The following is a 15,329-nucleotide window of genomic DNA, read 5'->3' on the forward strand; positions in this document are numbered from 1 at the left end:
ACCCAATTTTGGGAAAAAAAAGAACCCCTTGGGGGATAGTCTAGAGGAGTCCAAATAGTTAAAAATACGAATTTTGGGAAAAAATTTAAGCGAATAATGTAATAAAACAGAAAGGAATTTAAGGTTGAAACACATAAACAAACAGTCCCCTGGAAGTTAACAATAAAACAACATGAGCTGACGAAAGGAAGAATATTTTTAAATCGCGAAATTATGGGTTAAACCAATAAAAATGGGTCAGACTACCCGAAAATTTTTAAAAAGCCCTTAAAATATTATCAAACCCCCAACCCTCGCGGGACGTAGACATACTGGCCAAACCATTTTTTTAAAAAAAAAATATTTAAAAAGGGTGGAAAACAGGGGGGACCTGTTTAATGCAAGCCATGGGGTAAAACAAACGAGGAGTGGTCCATGGGATACCCCCCAAAAAAAGAATTTTTAAAATTGCTAAATTTCTGTGAAAAATATAAAAGGGATGGAATGGCTTGATGTTCACTCAAAAGGGTTCGTATATTTTTTTTAAAAAAGCGAATTTTCAAAAGGGGGAAGGGGATTATTTAAATACATGCTGAAAAAAAAATCAAACTTTTTAATCACCAATCGTTAATAAAAACCCCAACGGGGGAATCTAAGAACTTTAAAAAGTATAAACCCAGCTCTGATCAAAAACAAAGTGAAGCATTTTGTGAATCTAAGGGGGGCGCAATATTAGTTGGTTAGACCCCTGGCTTCACCCGAGGTCCGGGGGTTCGATCCTTTGGGGTTTTCAAGACACTTTCAGTGTTTTCCTGCCTATAACTAAGAGGGTGTAACTGGTAACGAAATCCAGAACTCCTTGCAATGTATCCAACTGCTATACACTGGGCATGTAAAAGAACCAAGGGGTCCATTCATAAGAGCTACATGTAGCTGGAGCTTTGGTTCCAGTATTCCATTTGTATTTCTCTATTATGTCTCTTGCGTTAATTTGTGGACTTATTTCTGATAGATCAATTTAGATTTTCAACTCTTTATGTATCTATTTTTGTTTACTATTTTGGTTTTTTAATCATTAATGTTTTTATTATTATTTATTACGTGCTTTTCACTTTTTCTTTTAGATTATATTTAAGTTATAATCAATTACTATTTATCCTTTTTCCCTCTTCCAAAATAAATAAGAACATGTTGATTTTCATCACTCGAGTTTATCAGTTGATTGATTGCTGCAGTTTGGAATTGTTTGAAATAGGGAAAAGAGGCTGTAACCATGCAAGTGATTGGAATTGGGCCCCGATAATAACCGGAAAATTCGTCCTGGCTTGATATCGGAATTCTTAATTGTGTAACCGCAGAAGAGAGTGAGTAAAAAAATAGACAGCTTGACATGGATATGTAGAAAAAAAATCGTCTTGCCAACACTCATTTAATTCTGCTTTATTCTTCAGGTAGAGAGAAACACAAAAAAATGAAGATTACTCGAGTGATGCTAAGCCAAATAAAAAACGCTCTTGATGCCTACAATAATCATTTGTCAGGAGTATTTTGTATTTATAAGCCAACAGGATACAATACGTTGCAAGCTATACGAACTCTAAAAAGAAATGTCTTAAAAGGTAATACAACTTTGAACTATTTGATGTTCTTTTTTTACACAGCTGAAAGGAAATATGAACTATTTGATGTTCTTTTTTTACACAGCTGAAAGGAAATATCTTTTGTTGACATGGTTATTCTACAGTCTGTCTGTTTTTCAGCTGTTTAGGAGCAATTTTACACAAAACACTTGACAATAGACTTCTAATTCCATTACAACTTTTATGAATATGGCCCAGGGGTCATGACCCTCTTAAACTTCTCAGTATATTGAAGAGGAACATGCTTCTATCAGCAATTTTGTGTCTAACTGAGCATTGTTGTATTTTTTCAGTCGTTATTGAATGAGGCAAGTAAATATTTATAGCTATAACACATTTAATACAAGTGCCAAAATTGACAAAAGTGTTTTACTTTTCTTAAAATATCAGTGTTCTTTTTTTCTCAAGTTTTATTTTGAACAAATATTTTGGCTCATCTGGAGGTGTGCAGCTTTAAGAAAATAAGAACTCCAGTGTATTGAAATTGCTGGCTTTGCTTTCGGGTCTTACTATGTTACGATAGGCTAAAGTTACAATGCTGGAACTAAAAATGCCACAAGTAAAGAGCCAGTCTTGCCTGCTCATGCAAATTTTCGTCATGATACCCTTTTTTGCACAAAATAAATGTTGAATATACTAGTAGGACTTTTTCCCAATTGAATTATGTTAGATAAAACTTAACTTTTGAAAATTCTCTATTAAATATTGAAAATTACCTACATTTGTAAAATTGTGAAAATCTGTCCAAACCAGCTTATTTTTAGCTCGACTTTTTGCAGAATAATTGAGCTAATGCAGTCAGCCATTTGTCGGCATTGGCGTCCCTGTGGTTTTTGCATGTAAGCTGGTATCTCCATAACTACTGATTAGGGAATTGATTCAAACTTCAAACACTTGTTCTCTGTGATTATCTTACATGATTGGCACAAGTCCCAAAACTCTGATTTGCTTTTTTGCATAATTATGCCCCCTTTTGGACAAAAAATTCTTGGTTAAGTTTTTGCGTATAAGATGGTATAATCCAACATAACTACTGAAGTGGGGGGAAATTGGATTGAAACTTCACACACTTGTTCTCGTGATTATCTAACATGAATTGGCACAAGTCCAAATAACGCTGAAAATTTGCTTCTTTTGCAAAATTATGCCCCTTTTTCGTTTTTTTTTCGAATTCTTGCTTTAGTTTTTGCTTGTAAGCTACTGAAGAGTTTTTGCATACTTTTGTGATATTTTTATGCATTCATAATAATAAAGCAGTGATTAACTCAATAAAACATCTTAATAACAAGCCTTTGTTCCTTTTCGGACAATTTTATGTATTCATATAGGTAAGCATTATTACACTCAATGAAACACCCTTGTGACAACTTTTTCTAACAGTCGAGCGTCGCTGTCCTCAGACAATTTCCAATTTCCTTAGATTAATAAATCAGATATATTTATTTTCAGAGTTGAATAAACTACCAGCTTATGATTATGAGATTAAACAGATGGAGAGAGAAAAGGCAAAGAAATATCAGCTTGAAGGACCTTCAGGTGTTCCCATGGTAACCAATGTACCAGAGCCAATAGTTGATTACTCCAAGCATAAACTAGGTAAAGCAACAAGATTACACAATTTCTCTGAGTTAAACAGCTTCTTCTTTCTTGTACATGTATATCAAACTAGATTTTCTAGTCCTTGCTGGTGCTTGGAGATTTTTTGTTGTGTTAAATAAGTTGTGTACTATAAATTGACGTCATTTCAGTGCCTTTGTGAATGATTTGCTTTCTAAAATTAGTGTTATTTTGGTTATAAGATGAAGATGTAATTTCATACACTATACTATAAGCTAAAAGGGATATTTAAAAAAAATTTTTTTGCAATGCTTTTCAAATTCATGATTATGTAATATACAAGAAAAAGAATCATACACTGGTTTTTTTTACATAGAATATTTAACATTCTAGTAACTGTTCAATAGAAACATGGTAGCGCCTTGTTTATATGAATACACAAGTTGAACCTCCTAGTAAACAGAGTAATGAATATTGTCATATTAATTTTGAATGATTCCCTTTCATATACTCCTGTATTATTATTTGTGATTTAATTTAAAAGTCAAACCAAGTGAGTTTTAAAATTTTGCCGTTTTTTACGCATGATAACTCATTTAACCCATTACTTCATATACACGCCTTTTAACGCCTTTTTCACCCCCCCTTTTTGTTGTCTGAAATGGTGAAAAAATGCATTATTTAGGCCCTTAACACTTGTTTTTGTTTGAGAAATGTTGTTAAAAAAAGTGACCACTTTTTCGGCGCGGTCCCCCAACCAAAAGATACATCAGGGGGTTGCCAGAAGGGGGATGTGCCCCCTTCTGTTTGGGGGGTTTGAAGGGGGACGGAGTCCCCCTCATCGCCAAGAAAATTTTGGACTTGTGTGAGGCTATAAATGACCCCAGATTGATCATAAGGTAACGTGTAACCAACGCTGAAAAGCATTTGACTCTATCTCAATCCATTGAGAAGTTGCAGCAATGACGGAAAAAATCAAAGCAAAATAGTGATTTTTGGCAATTTTGAGATGTCCCCTCGTTGCCATGGTAACAGCAAATTTAAGCCCGAGCATGTTGTTGCAAGGGCAATGGTCCAGTCAACATTTGTGCCAAGTTTTATTAGTGTCGAAGCAGTTTTTATAGTATTATAGCAATTTGAACTTGTAACGGGAGACTTTTCAATGAAAACAGCCATTTTTCACAAAATGCTTGAAGTAATGGGTTAATAATTCATATTGGAAAATAAGACATGTTAATATCATCAATAGACATTATTTGTTAGCTCCAAATTTATAAATTTAAAATCCTTAATACTGACAGAATACATCATCCCATAAATATTGTTTTGTATTGCTGTTGTTTTTTTCCAGTGCTTGGTGACATGTTTCTATATAATCACTTAGATACAGTATAGCAATTTGCAGATGAGATAGAGAGAAGGGTCAGGTTGTATAAGTATTGTCATGGTTAGTCCAGATAACTTCACAAATCTTTTCCCATGTTTCGTACCATACCGCTCAAATTTTCTTTAAACACATTTGATCTTAAACAGCTACAAAGCATTTGTGATTATAAACCAGTGCCAAGGAAATGATAGCTTTGGGTATCATTATAAACAAAAAAAGTTTAAGATGATCTGGTTAGAACAAATGAGGTCTGTCAGTATAAAAGAATAGAAAACTTTGACTCTTACCTCTTGCTTGAATGACTGAAAGTGATTTACCGCTTTGGCACTAATACTGTTTTAATTGTATTTTCAATTTATACTTCTTACAACTTACAAGTGAGTCTGTTCCAAAAACGGAAGATGGACCATTTTCAGAAATTCAGGTTAAGCGTAAAATGATAATTCCATAATTATCTGTTGATGACAAAATGTCTGTATGTCAAAATTGATAGTGTGGGGATTTTCCATATGACTGTCCTCACAGGACAGGTGAGCCTCTATCAGGGGTTTGAAAATCCAGAAATTCTGTTCTCTCCCTGAGATGGAGGGCTAATAGCCTTGGGGGTTTCATTTGACTGGTACATTTTGAAAAAAACTTACATGAACATGATCTTTGGAATAAAGAATTTCATATGTTAAATCAAAATTTTTGTAGTGTTTTTATTTCAAAACATTAAAGTTTAATATATATTTTGTTGTCATCAAATTAAATGTTTTTCATAAAAGTTTCAATTTTAGTCCCAAGCATCTTATAAGATATATTAAATAATGGGTTAATGCTGTTTCTGTTTTACAGTATGTAGCATTGGTGAGGATGCAGCATTGAATATGAAAATGATCAAGATGGCAAAATACCTCAGGGTAAAACTTCTTTCTGATCTTCCTTGCTGTAACTGGTATTGTTATGTCAGGTCATTTAAAGCTACATTAAATAAATTTCATAAAGAAAGAAATAGCTACATTTCATTAATTAAATATGTTTCATATTTTGGTGTCCAGAAAACCATAATTAGTTTTATAAGCGAATTTTATAAGCCATAAATCTACAACCTCATTATGACGAAATTGGAAGTACAATTTTTGCATGAGAAACTCCCCCATGTGGTCAACCATACATCAATAGAAAATCAACAAACATTTTAAAGTAGCAGTCTGAATTTAACGGTATATCTCCGCATTATATTACGGAAGTTTTAATACAAATCTTTTTATGAGATGATTACTTTTTTGTAAACGACAGGGCTAATGCACCATTATCCCCACTTCCAAACAAAAGGACATAACTCTGTCATGGATTTTGACAAAATTATGCCCCTTTTCAACTTAGAATTCCAGTCAAGTTTTTCTCTAACCCCACTTATTTCCTATACCCTTTGAGTTATTCCTTTGAAACTTCAAATACTTGAAAGTGACCATCATCCCAAAAATCCAGGCAAACAGTATAAGTAGTCAGTTGTAATAGTTATGATAGTTGTCTAATGGACACCTTTTGTTGATATGAGCCGCGTCACGACAAAACCAACATAGTGCGTTAGCGACCAGCATGGATCCAGACCAGCCTGCGCATCCGCACAATCTGATCAGGATCCATGCTGTTTGCTGTCAGTTTCTCTACTTGTAATAGAGTTGGTAAGCGTACAGTATGGATCCTGATCAGACTGCGCAGATGCGCAGGCTGGTCTGGATCCATGCTGGTCGCAAACACATTATGTTGGTTTTGTCGTGATGTGGCTCATATGCTTTTTTATTATACGCCCGTTTGAAAAACGGGACGTATTATGGGAACGCCCCTGGCGGGCGGTCGGGCGGGCGGCGTCCAATTTTGTCCGGAGCATATCTCCTACATGTATGGAGGGATTTTAATGAAACTTCATATAAATGTTCACCACTATGAGGAGCAGTGTCGCGCACATGAACCAGGTCTCTAGGTCAAAGGTCAAGGTCACACTTAGAGCTCATTGAAAAATGCTTGTCCGGAGCAAAACTTCCACATGTATAGAGGGATTTCAATATTACTTGGCACAAATGTTCACCATTGTGAGGCGGAGTGTCGCGTGCAAGATTCAGGTCCTTGCGGCCAAGGTCAAGGTCACACATAGAGGTCAAAGTTCAGATAAAAATATGAAGATGTGTATATGGACCATTTAGTCATCATTTATTGAGGGATTGTAACACAAATGGTCATTATCAAGACTATGGCTGTGATACATATAATTTAGGTCAATATATACAAGGTCAAGGTCACTAACGATGATGAAATATCCAGATTTTGTAAATAGAATTTAATCAAAGGGAGACAACAAAGTTATTACTTTGTTCATAAATGACTTACACAATTACTCCCCTTGATCTATTTTCACATTCAATTCTAAAAATTGAATTTAATCAAAGGGCATGAAATAATCCTCTTTCTTGGACTTGAGTATGTTGTAAAGAATGTAACATTTATTTACACATGTTTCATTCATTGGTCAAGATTCTTAACTGTGATAACTATGGTGTTCTGTAGACTTGGTATTTGTTCATAAAGATCATACAGTAATTACCTTATCAAATGTAAATACTTTCTCATAGAAATTTAATTATATTTTAATTTTCAAGTAAATATCAGTTCAGCTCATTCAAAGATTAAGAATTGTTATGAAATGTATTTCCCTAGAATAAAATCTTAAATCAGAATTTTTTAGTTATCAAATTACATGTACTTTTTATACGCCCGTTTAAAAAAAGATAAAAATATGAAGATGTGTATAGGGACGATTTAATCATCATTTATTGAGGGATTGTAACACAAATGGTCATTATAATGACTACGGCTGTGACACATGTACTTTAGGTCAATATATGCAAGGTCAAGGTCACTAAAGATGGTGAAATATCCAGATTTTGTCTGGAGCATATCTCCTACATGTATGGAAGAATTTTTACAATACTTTATGGAAATGTTCACCACCATGATATGTATTGCTCCATGCATGATCCAGGTCTCCAGGTCAAAGGTCAAGGTCACACTTAGAGCTCATTGAAAAACGCTTGTCTGGAGCAAAACTTCTACATTCATAGGGGGTTTTCAATATAACTTGGCACAAATGTTCACCATTGTGAGGCTGAGTGTCGCATGCAAAATTCAGATCCCTGCGACCAAAGTCAAGGTTACACATAGAGGTCAAAGTTCAGATAAAAATTTGAAGATGGTTATAGGGACCATTTAGTCATCATTTATTGATGGATTGTAGCACAAATGGTAACTATCATGACTACAGGTGTTACACATTTAATTTAGGTTAATATTTGCAAGGTCAAGGTCACTGGAGATGATTAAATATCCAGATGTTGTCCGGAGCATATTTTCTACATGCATGGAGGAATTTTAATGTTACTTTTATAGAATTGTTCACTACCATGAGACGTAGTGCCCTGCACATAAACCAAGTCTCTAGGTCAAAGGTGAAGGTCACAGTTAGAGCTCATAGAAAAACACTTGTCTGGAGCAAAACTTCTACATGCATAGAGGGATTTCAATATAATTTGGCACAAATGTTCATCATTGTGAGGCTGAGTGCTGTGCATAAAATTCAGGTCCCTGCGACCAAGGTCAAGGTCACACATTCTGTGCATATCTTCCCTATTGATTTGTTTTAAGGTTCATTTAACAACACAGTGCCAAGAATAAAAACTTGCTTGCTAGATAACACTTATCCATAATGCCCCCATCTCCATCTAAAGCTTTTTCGTAAACGGGCGTATTTTGTGACTATGGCACCCTTGTTTCATTACTGAACTGTTTTTTCACTATATTGATGTTAACTGCAGGTGTATCATGTGAAGGGAAGATTAGGTTACTCAACAGATACATGCTACACAGATGGTAAATTTGTAAAACGGACTACTTATGGTAAGCATTTTGTCTTAATTGCTCGCAAAGAAATTCTGAGATTCGAAAATGTATATGCTATATGCAGTGACTGAATGTCTGGAAAAAAGTGATCCCTCAGAAGCATAAAAAACAGCAAAATTCCATAAAAATTGCAGACTCAGTTTGATTGAGTCTGTACATGAATGAAGTTTGCCATTTTATTACCACTTTTTGTTCAAAAGTGAGTTAAGTTTCAATTTTTGTTATTTGGCATATATGCCAATTGAAACTTGCAGCAGTCATATTAGTTATTCTGCAACATGACACAGTCTATAACTTGAAAAAGATGCATATATCATGGATACTTCACAAATGATAGGGAATCATCCTGGCCTTCTTTCTGTTGTACTAGTAGATATTTATTCTATTTTTACTATGGAGTTCCTAATTATGTTTATATGACTTACTTCAGTAAGGGATACAGATTTTTCTTTGTATGTCTGATACACTGTCCTGCTGTCACTTTGTCCATCTGTTTTATGGCCATTAATTGATTTTGAATTTTAAAGTTTGTCTACTTGACTACTATTCTTATACCACTAATGCAATTTCAATGAAACTTTACAGGAATGATTGGTAGCTCAAGTATGTGTGCATATTACATTGGTTTTCTGCTTGAATGATTTTTGACTGAGATGTGTTTTACCGAGTTAATGATTTTTGTGTCTCCTGCTACACAGTAGCTACAACATGCAATTGGCTATCATGAGGCAACATATGAGATCACTAATTGCTCTTGTTTTTGTTTCAGCTCACATAAACAAAGGGAAGATGGATAAAGTTTGTAGTGCAGCACAGTATGCTCATCAGAAGTTAATGTTTGAGTAAGATATTTATACATGTATCATTATTTCACTACAATCTTACTTAATATATTGTTACATGTAAGTGTATAAGTAAGGTGATTAGGTCTACATGATTTAAACTATTGAAGGTTATTTAAGTGAATAGCAAGTAAAAATAATATTTCCAGTCCCTTCTTGTCAAGAAAGATAAGTGGAGTGCCTTAAACCTGAACTTCATGTGTATTTTTATGAAATTTGGCATATTTAATTACACTCATAGTGATTTTGCTGGATTCATTCAGTGTACCAGTAAGCAACGAAAAGAATTGAATGAAATAAAAATAAAGGTCTGAGTAAAATGGATCATGATATATTTTTTTTCTTTTATAAACATTGGGCGTTTAAACCTAGGAAAATATTTATAGGTTCCCAAGGTTTACAGTGTAGAGTTTTTGATTTTTGAGTGCAATAGTAATATCATTTTGCAAGAGAATTTTTTCCTCCTCTAAGTACAAAGTACTCGAAGTTTAGCTTTCATGAAGGCATGGTGTCCATTGCCATCTGTCAAATATAGCACATAGCTTAACCTAGTGAATCTCAAGAAAAGTTAGGTGGAATCAAAATTTGACCCTGGATGACCTTGAGTGTGAGGAGCATATGTTGCCGAGTGATTAGGGTTGTTGACTTTTAATCACTTGCTCTGTATCGCTTTGGGTTTAAATCCCATTAGGGATTTAGGAAGTTTTTGTCATGTTGGGAAGCTATCCAGCTAGCTTAGAGAACCTCTGTGGTTCTACACAGGTGCCTGTTTGTGCATGAAATAATGCACTGAGGGACACATTAGGTCTTCCTCAACCAGTAAAGCGGGAAAGTCGCAATATAACATCCACTGTGTTGGTGTGACGTAATACACAACCATTGAAGAAATTATGGACTATTATAATAAAAGATCTTAGATGAGAAATTTAGGGCTATAATAGCTCTCTTGTTATATACAATTAATTTATCAACTTATCATTATTTTTACTAGATGTGCTGGTGTTAATCCAAACACTCAAGAGGCTTATGAGCTGGCAAGCAAGGGTCTAGTGCGTCCTTCTTACACTAACAGAATTCCTGTATTATATGGAATAAAATGTATCGAATTCAACCCACCAGACTTCACTTTAGGTAAGTTTTAGTAAAACATTTTTTTCAAAATTTACAGTAAAATTTTAACTCTAAATTATGCTGTATTGCCTGAATTTACTAATATAGGAAGATGTTCAAGGCATTGCCGGTTTGGTTTTAGCATTGTAAAGGTACAGTTTCTGGTCTTGCACAAGATTTTCAGTCCCTTCGTTGAACAAGTATATGACCTGTATGAAGAATAAGAAAAGCAGAATTATCATATTTTCATTTAAAGATTTATTGAGAGAAAAAATAATGTGAGTGACTACTAACTTAATTTACTGTTTGAAGTGCATATATTAAATAAACGTTTTTGTTTTTCTTTATATTTCTTTTAATTCAAATGGATTTGTTGTACTAGTATAATTATTAAATCAGTAGGGCTATTATTCATATTAAAAATGTGTTTTCTTTTTTCTTCAGAGGTGCATGGTATCGATGAAAACTGTGATTATCTTGCAGAGATGATACATAATATTGGCTTCGAGTTAAAATCAACTGCGGTGTGTACACACATTCACAGACTTAGATACGGCATATTCGATCTGAGTCACACACTTCTAAAAAAAGAGTGGACAGTAGAAGACATTGCTAAAAACATTAAAATTTGTAATGAGTTGTTGACACAGGATAATTTAGTTACAGGTACTCAGATTCTGTCCAGGGAGGCCAGTCAAAAACAACAGGTGGACCTTCTCACTGAAAGCTTACTAAAAGGACAACCTTCAAAAGAAGATATTGTAAAAATTGAAGCATTGAAGGCTGTGAAAAACTTACGTAATCAGATTATTGCCGAAAGGGAAAAGCTTGGTGGTGAAAATAAAGATTTATTGAAAGAACTATTGAAGAAAAGAGGAAATATTGCTGTGAATAATGAAAATGTTTAAAAAAAATTTTTATACAGCCAAAGGTCGACATTCTTTTTCCTTTTTCCCAGGAAAGTAAAGTGAAGTTTTCACAAAATTGTGTTATTAATAAATGAGGTTCTTGTACGATTAAATATAGCAAGACTGGTCAGTGTTACATCCCCATCAGCAGTTTTCCAACCCAGTAAATGGGAGCAAAGAGCAATCCTTTGAATGTGTATGATGAACTTGCGTATTATATTATAATTTTGATTTTAATTTCAAAGAAGCTGCAAAGGTGCAGTTCATTTGATCCACTGATTTGAGCTTGTTCTAAAGACATGAATGGTGATAATGAGTCATTAAAGTGATTGTGAAAAAATTAATTTTCTTTCCTTTTCATGGTCATTAAAGATTGCTCATTTCAACATTGACTATTGTGTAATCTAATGAGATCAAACATCTTATAATAAGTTATTACAGCATTCCATCAATAGGTCTAGCTTCAAATCATGGTATGAATACCCGAAAATGAGCCCTAAATTATCCCATGGATAAATCACCAAGCCACATCTTGCAAGTCTATATAAATAAAATTGTACCAGATTGTGTGATACAAACACTTGCTGCTGATACAAACACTTGCTGCTGATACAAACACATGCTGCTGATACAAACACTTGCTACTGATACAAACACTTGCTGCTGATACAAACACTTGCTGCTGATACAAACACTTGCTGCTGATACAAACACTTGCTGCTGATACAAACACTTGCAGCTGATACAAACACTTGCTGCTGATACAAACACTTGCTGCTGATACAAACACTTGCAGCTGATACAAACACTTGCAGCTGATACAAACACTTGCAGCTGATACAAACACTTGTTGCTTCCAATCAGTTTGTACTTTCTTGGGAGCCTTAATACTTGACTTTTAACCTGTCTTGTAATAATTCTCAAGACTGATCAGAACGGGTGTTTAGGGGAATATTGTCAAACCTTTTATCCCAGAGGTAGACACCTTTACTACAATGCCACAACTCCCTTCTAATTGTGTAATGACTTACTGGAGAAGTTGTGTAAACTTAATAGAGGATACATTCAAAATACAGAAACACTAATTATGAAGTTATACACAACTTGTTGATCTGTATAATCAAAGGGCTGCAAGCTCTGTGGTATTTTCTGATCTTTTCAATCTAAATCAAACTGTATATCTGTATGTATTTTCCTGTATAAGTTTATTTTATGTACCATATAATTCATCTTGCAAGCACCAGAGTTTGATACATATGGAATTTTGCATTACTAGAGTTGCATCAGAAATCATTTATGTTCATTTTTTACGACAGCCACACTTTATCCTTGCATATCATGGCTACTTCCTTGACAAAGACACTTAAAAAAGAATTTAAAAAAAAGTTTCCTCGACTGGGATTTGAACTCCAGACCTCACACACTAAACGAGCGCATTAACCCTGCACCACGGAGAAGTTATACAAATAATGCCTGAATAAAATCAAGTCATTCTAAATTTAGAACTTTCATTGCATTTCGGGTTTGTAATCCTTATTAATTTCGAGGTATTTTGATAAACTTGTTGTTAAAAAATTGAAGTAAATAATTTAGCGAAAATCTTCTCGCCCAAACAGTCCGACAATGTAGAATCTATATATTCCACTACTCGGCAGTCAGATTTATTTGTGTAGTATTCGGTAATCGACGTCGCTAAAAATAGCATTTTCAATGAATCATATTCTTCGGCGTAATTTGTGATTGTGCATTTATTGACAATTCTTTAAGCCAATGCTTCTTTTAAACTTTGAATGCGTTGTAATTTGTTGGATACTTGTAACAAAATAAAAATATTTCTTTCTTTTAAATCGCTAGTTTTAAGCTATTTTGAGAACTACTTGTTGTTAGGTTTGTCGTGAAACTTGTGTCAGAGATTGAATGTTAGCTTTGTATTTACTGATCTTCGATCAGAAAATACAAAAACTAACCTTTTGATCAGTATCTCTCAATCTGTAAATTTATAGTAAAAACATTGAAAAGAAAGTTGATTCTATATGCAATACTAGTACCATTGAAAATTTTTTTTACACCCTTTTGAGAGGTTTGGTTTCAATTATTCTTCTACAAAAACGTTTTTATAATAGTATTTGACAAATAAATTGCATGAAATATTTTTATTCAGTTTCACAATATAAAGCAAAACTTTCGTTTTTTAACGTATCAAATGGTCTATACCGGATATTTTAATGTTCCTAGTATGTTGTAACTGAACAGGTTAACCTGTATCAGCAAGTTGAATATATACATGTAATAAGATCTACAAGTACTATTGGGTACTAAGCCATCCTGTTAGCTTGATAGAGAAGAAAATTGGGACTGTGAATCTGGCAACCTAGGTTCAATTTCCTGATGATACAGGTCACTATCAATGTGATTGATCATGAAATTCTTTCTACAGTCATTCGCACTGGACTTCTGCTATGGCATGTATAAAAGTTATCAGTTACTTGCGAAAGTGAAGGCAACTAGTACTGGTAAACTGCCTGACGGCCTGCTAAGGAACGATGTGATGGCTTGACTGTGCACCATACAGTAATAACAAACAAGAGTTTTGACATACATAATTTATTGAAATGTGAAACAAATGCATTGAAATAGGTCAACAAAATAAAAAATTGTTATTTCATGTTTTGCTTATCAGAAAAAATATAACAGATATGAAAAGTCATGTAGACACGAGAACTTCATGCTCAGGTATGCTTTTTTGTTATTCTGCTTGACTATCACTTTGTCATCAATTTCATTTAAATTTTGTGATTTCCTTTCTTAAGGAAGTAAGATTTAAAGATAAGCATTAAAAAAAAATTCAGTTCAGATTTCTTTACTTTTAAAATCAGATGGCAAAAAGAACATACAACCATAGGTAATGGCTGTAGAAACAGCATGCAAGTGTGACAGATATTACAACATTCAATGACTAATGTATTAACACCTTTGCATAGTTATCCCACATGTATGTATGATTTTATAATAATATAGGAAAAAGAAATACACATCTCCAGGCAAAAAAAGCTTGTACATTGTTAAAAACACTTCCCCGAAAGATTGCTCTAGCAAAGATTGAAGGGTCAAAAGGTTAAAAAACCAAAATTATTGGCGAATCATGATGTGAAACATTTAGCGATTTGTTGTTAAAAATTGACCAATCATTTCCTTTCATTTCTAGACTGATTTTCGGATTTCATTTACAAGACTTTTGACCATAGTATGGGGCAAGGAAAATTTCCAAAATTAGTGATTTAATTTTCTTGTTGGTTCACCTTGAACATGAAATTGAAACGAGGGAACCAAAATTCGATTCATGCAAATAAGTAAGTTATTATTTTCAAGGACAGAGTAAAATCTTCTATAACAGAAAGTGAGATACAATTCTCAGCATGTTTCAGATCAGTCACAAAGAACAGTACAGAAAACACATTTAGTGGAATGAACAAAACGTCACTTTATCTTAAAAGGAATGTTTAAATAATTCTATTCAATACATTTTATTACAGAGAATGTTTGATTGTTGTAATTAATGACTTAATGTTTTAATGTTAAAAATCATAAACTTGCATAAAAAACAAAGCATAAAGCGTTCTATTACATGTATTAAATTTACATATCCCACCCAAAAATTAACATATTTTCTTCTATTCAGAAACAAATATAAATATTCTATTCAAACAAACAAATAATTCTAGTCAACAATAATTTTCAAATACTGGTAAACTAATGCATTGATTTTAATTTGAGAAATGAAAACAAAAATCATGAGCTATGCAAGCAAAATACTGAAAGTTCTCACGTCACAGGGAGATATATTCTATATTTAATAAATTCAAATTATATATTCATATATATTAGTTTATACAAATTTATTTTAGTTTGACCATGTTGGAAGCTACAAGCTAACTGAAACACTCTTGAATCTGTTCCTGGAACTAAC

At 33.5% G+C, this 15,329-nt stretch overlaps 1 protein-coding gene across 1 annotated transcript; it reads left to right on the plus strand.

Moving 5' to 3' along the window:
* The first annotated feature begins 1,411 nt into the window (after window positions 1-1,411).
* On the plus strand, window positions 1,412-12,225 carry LOC132759045 (pseudouridylate synthase TRUB2, mitochondrial-like). The gene is made up of 8 exons (XM_060750768.1): window positions 1,412-1,598; window positions 3,069-3,215; window positions 4,528-4,565; window positions 5,394-5,465; window positions 8,418-8,499; window positions 9,272-9,344; window positions 10,336-10,475; window positions 10,899-12,225. The coding sequence occupies exons 1-8, from the start codon at window positions 1,451-1,453 to the stop codon at window positions 11,360-11,362; spliced, it is 1,164 nt and encodes a 387-aa protein (XP_060606751.1). The 5' UTR covers window positions 1,412-1,450; the 3' UTR covers window positions 11,363-12,225.
* Window positions 12,226-15,329: the final 3,104 nt, after the last annotated feature.

The sequence above is a fragment of the Ruditapes philippinarum genome, unplaced genomic scaffold, assembly GCF_026571515.1.
Source record: "Ruditapes philippinarum isolate M1 unplaced genomic scaffold, ASM2657151v2 ctg4190_1_1_1_1, whole genome shotgun sequence".
Lineage (NCBI taxonomy): Eukaryota > Metazoa > Mollusca > Bivalvia > Venerida > Veneridae > Ruditapes > Ruditapes philippinarum.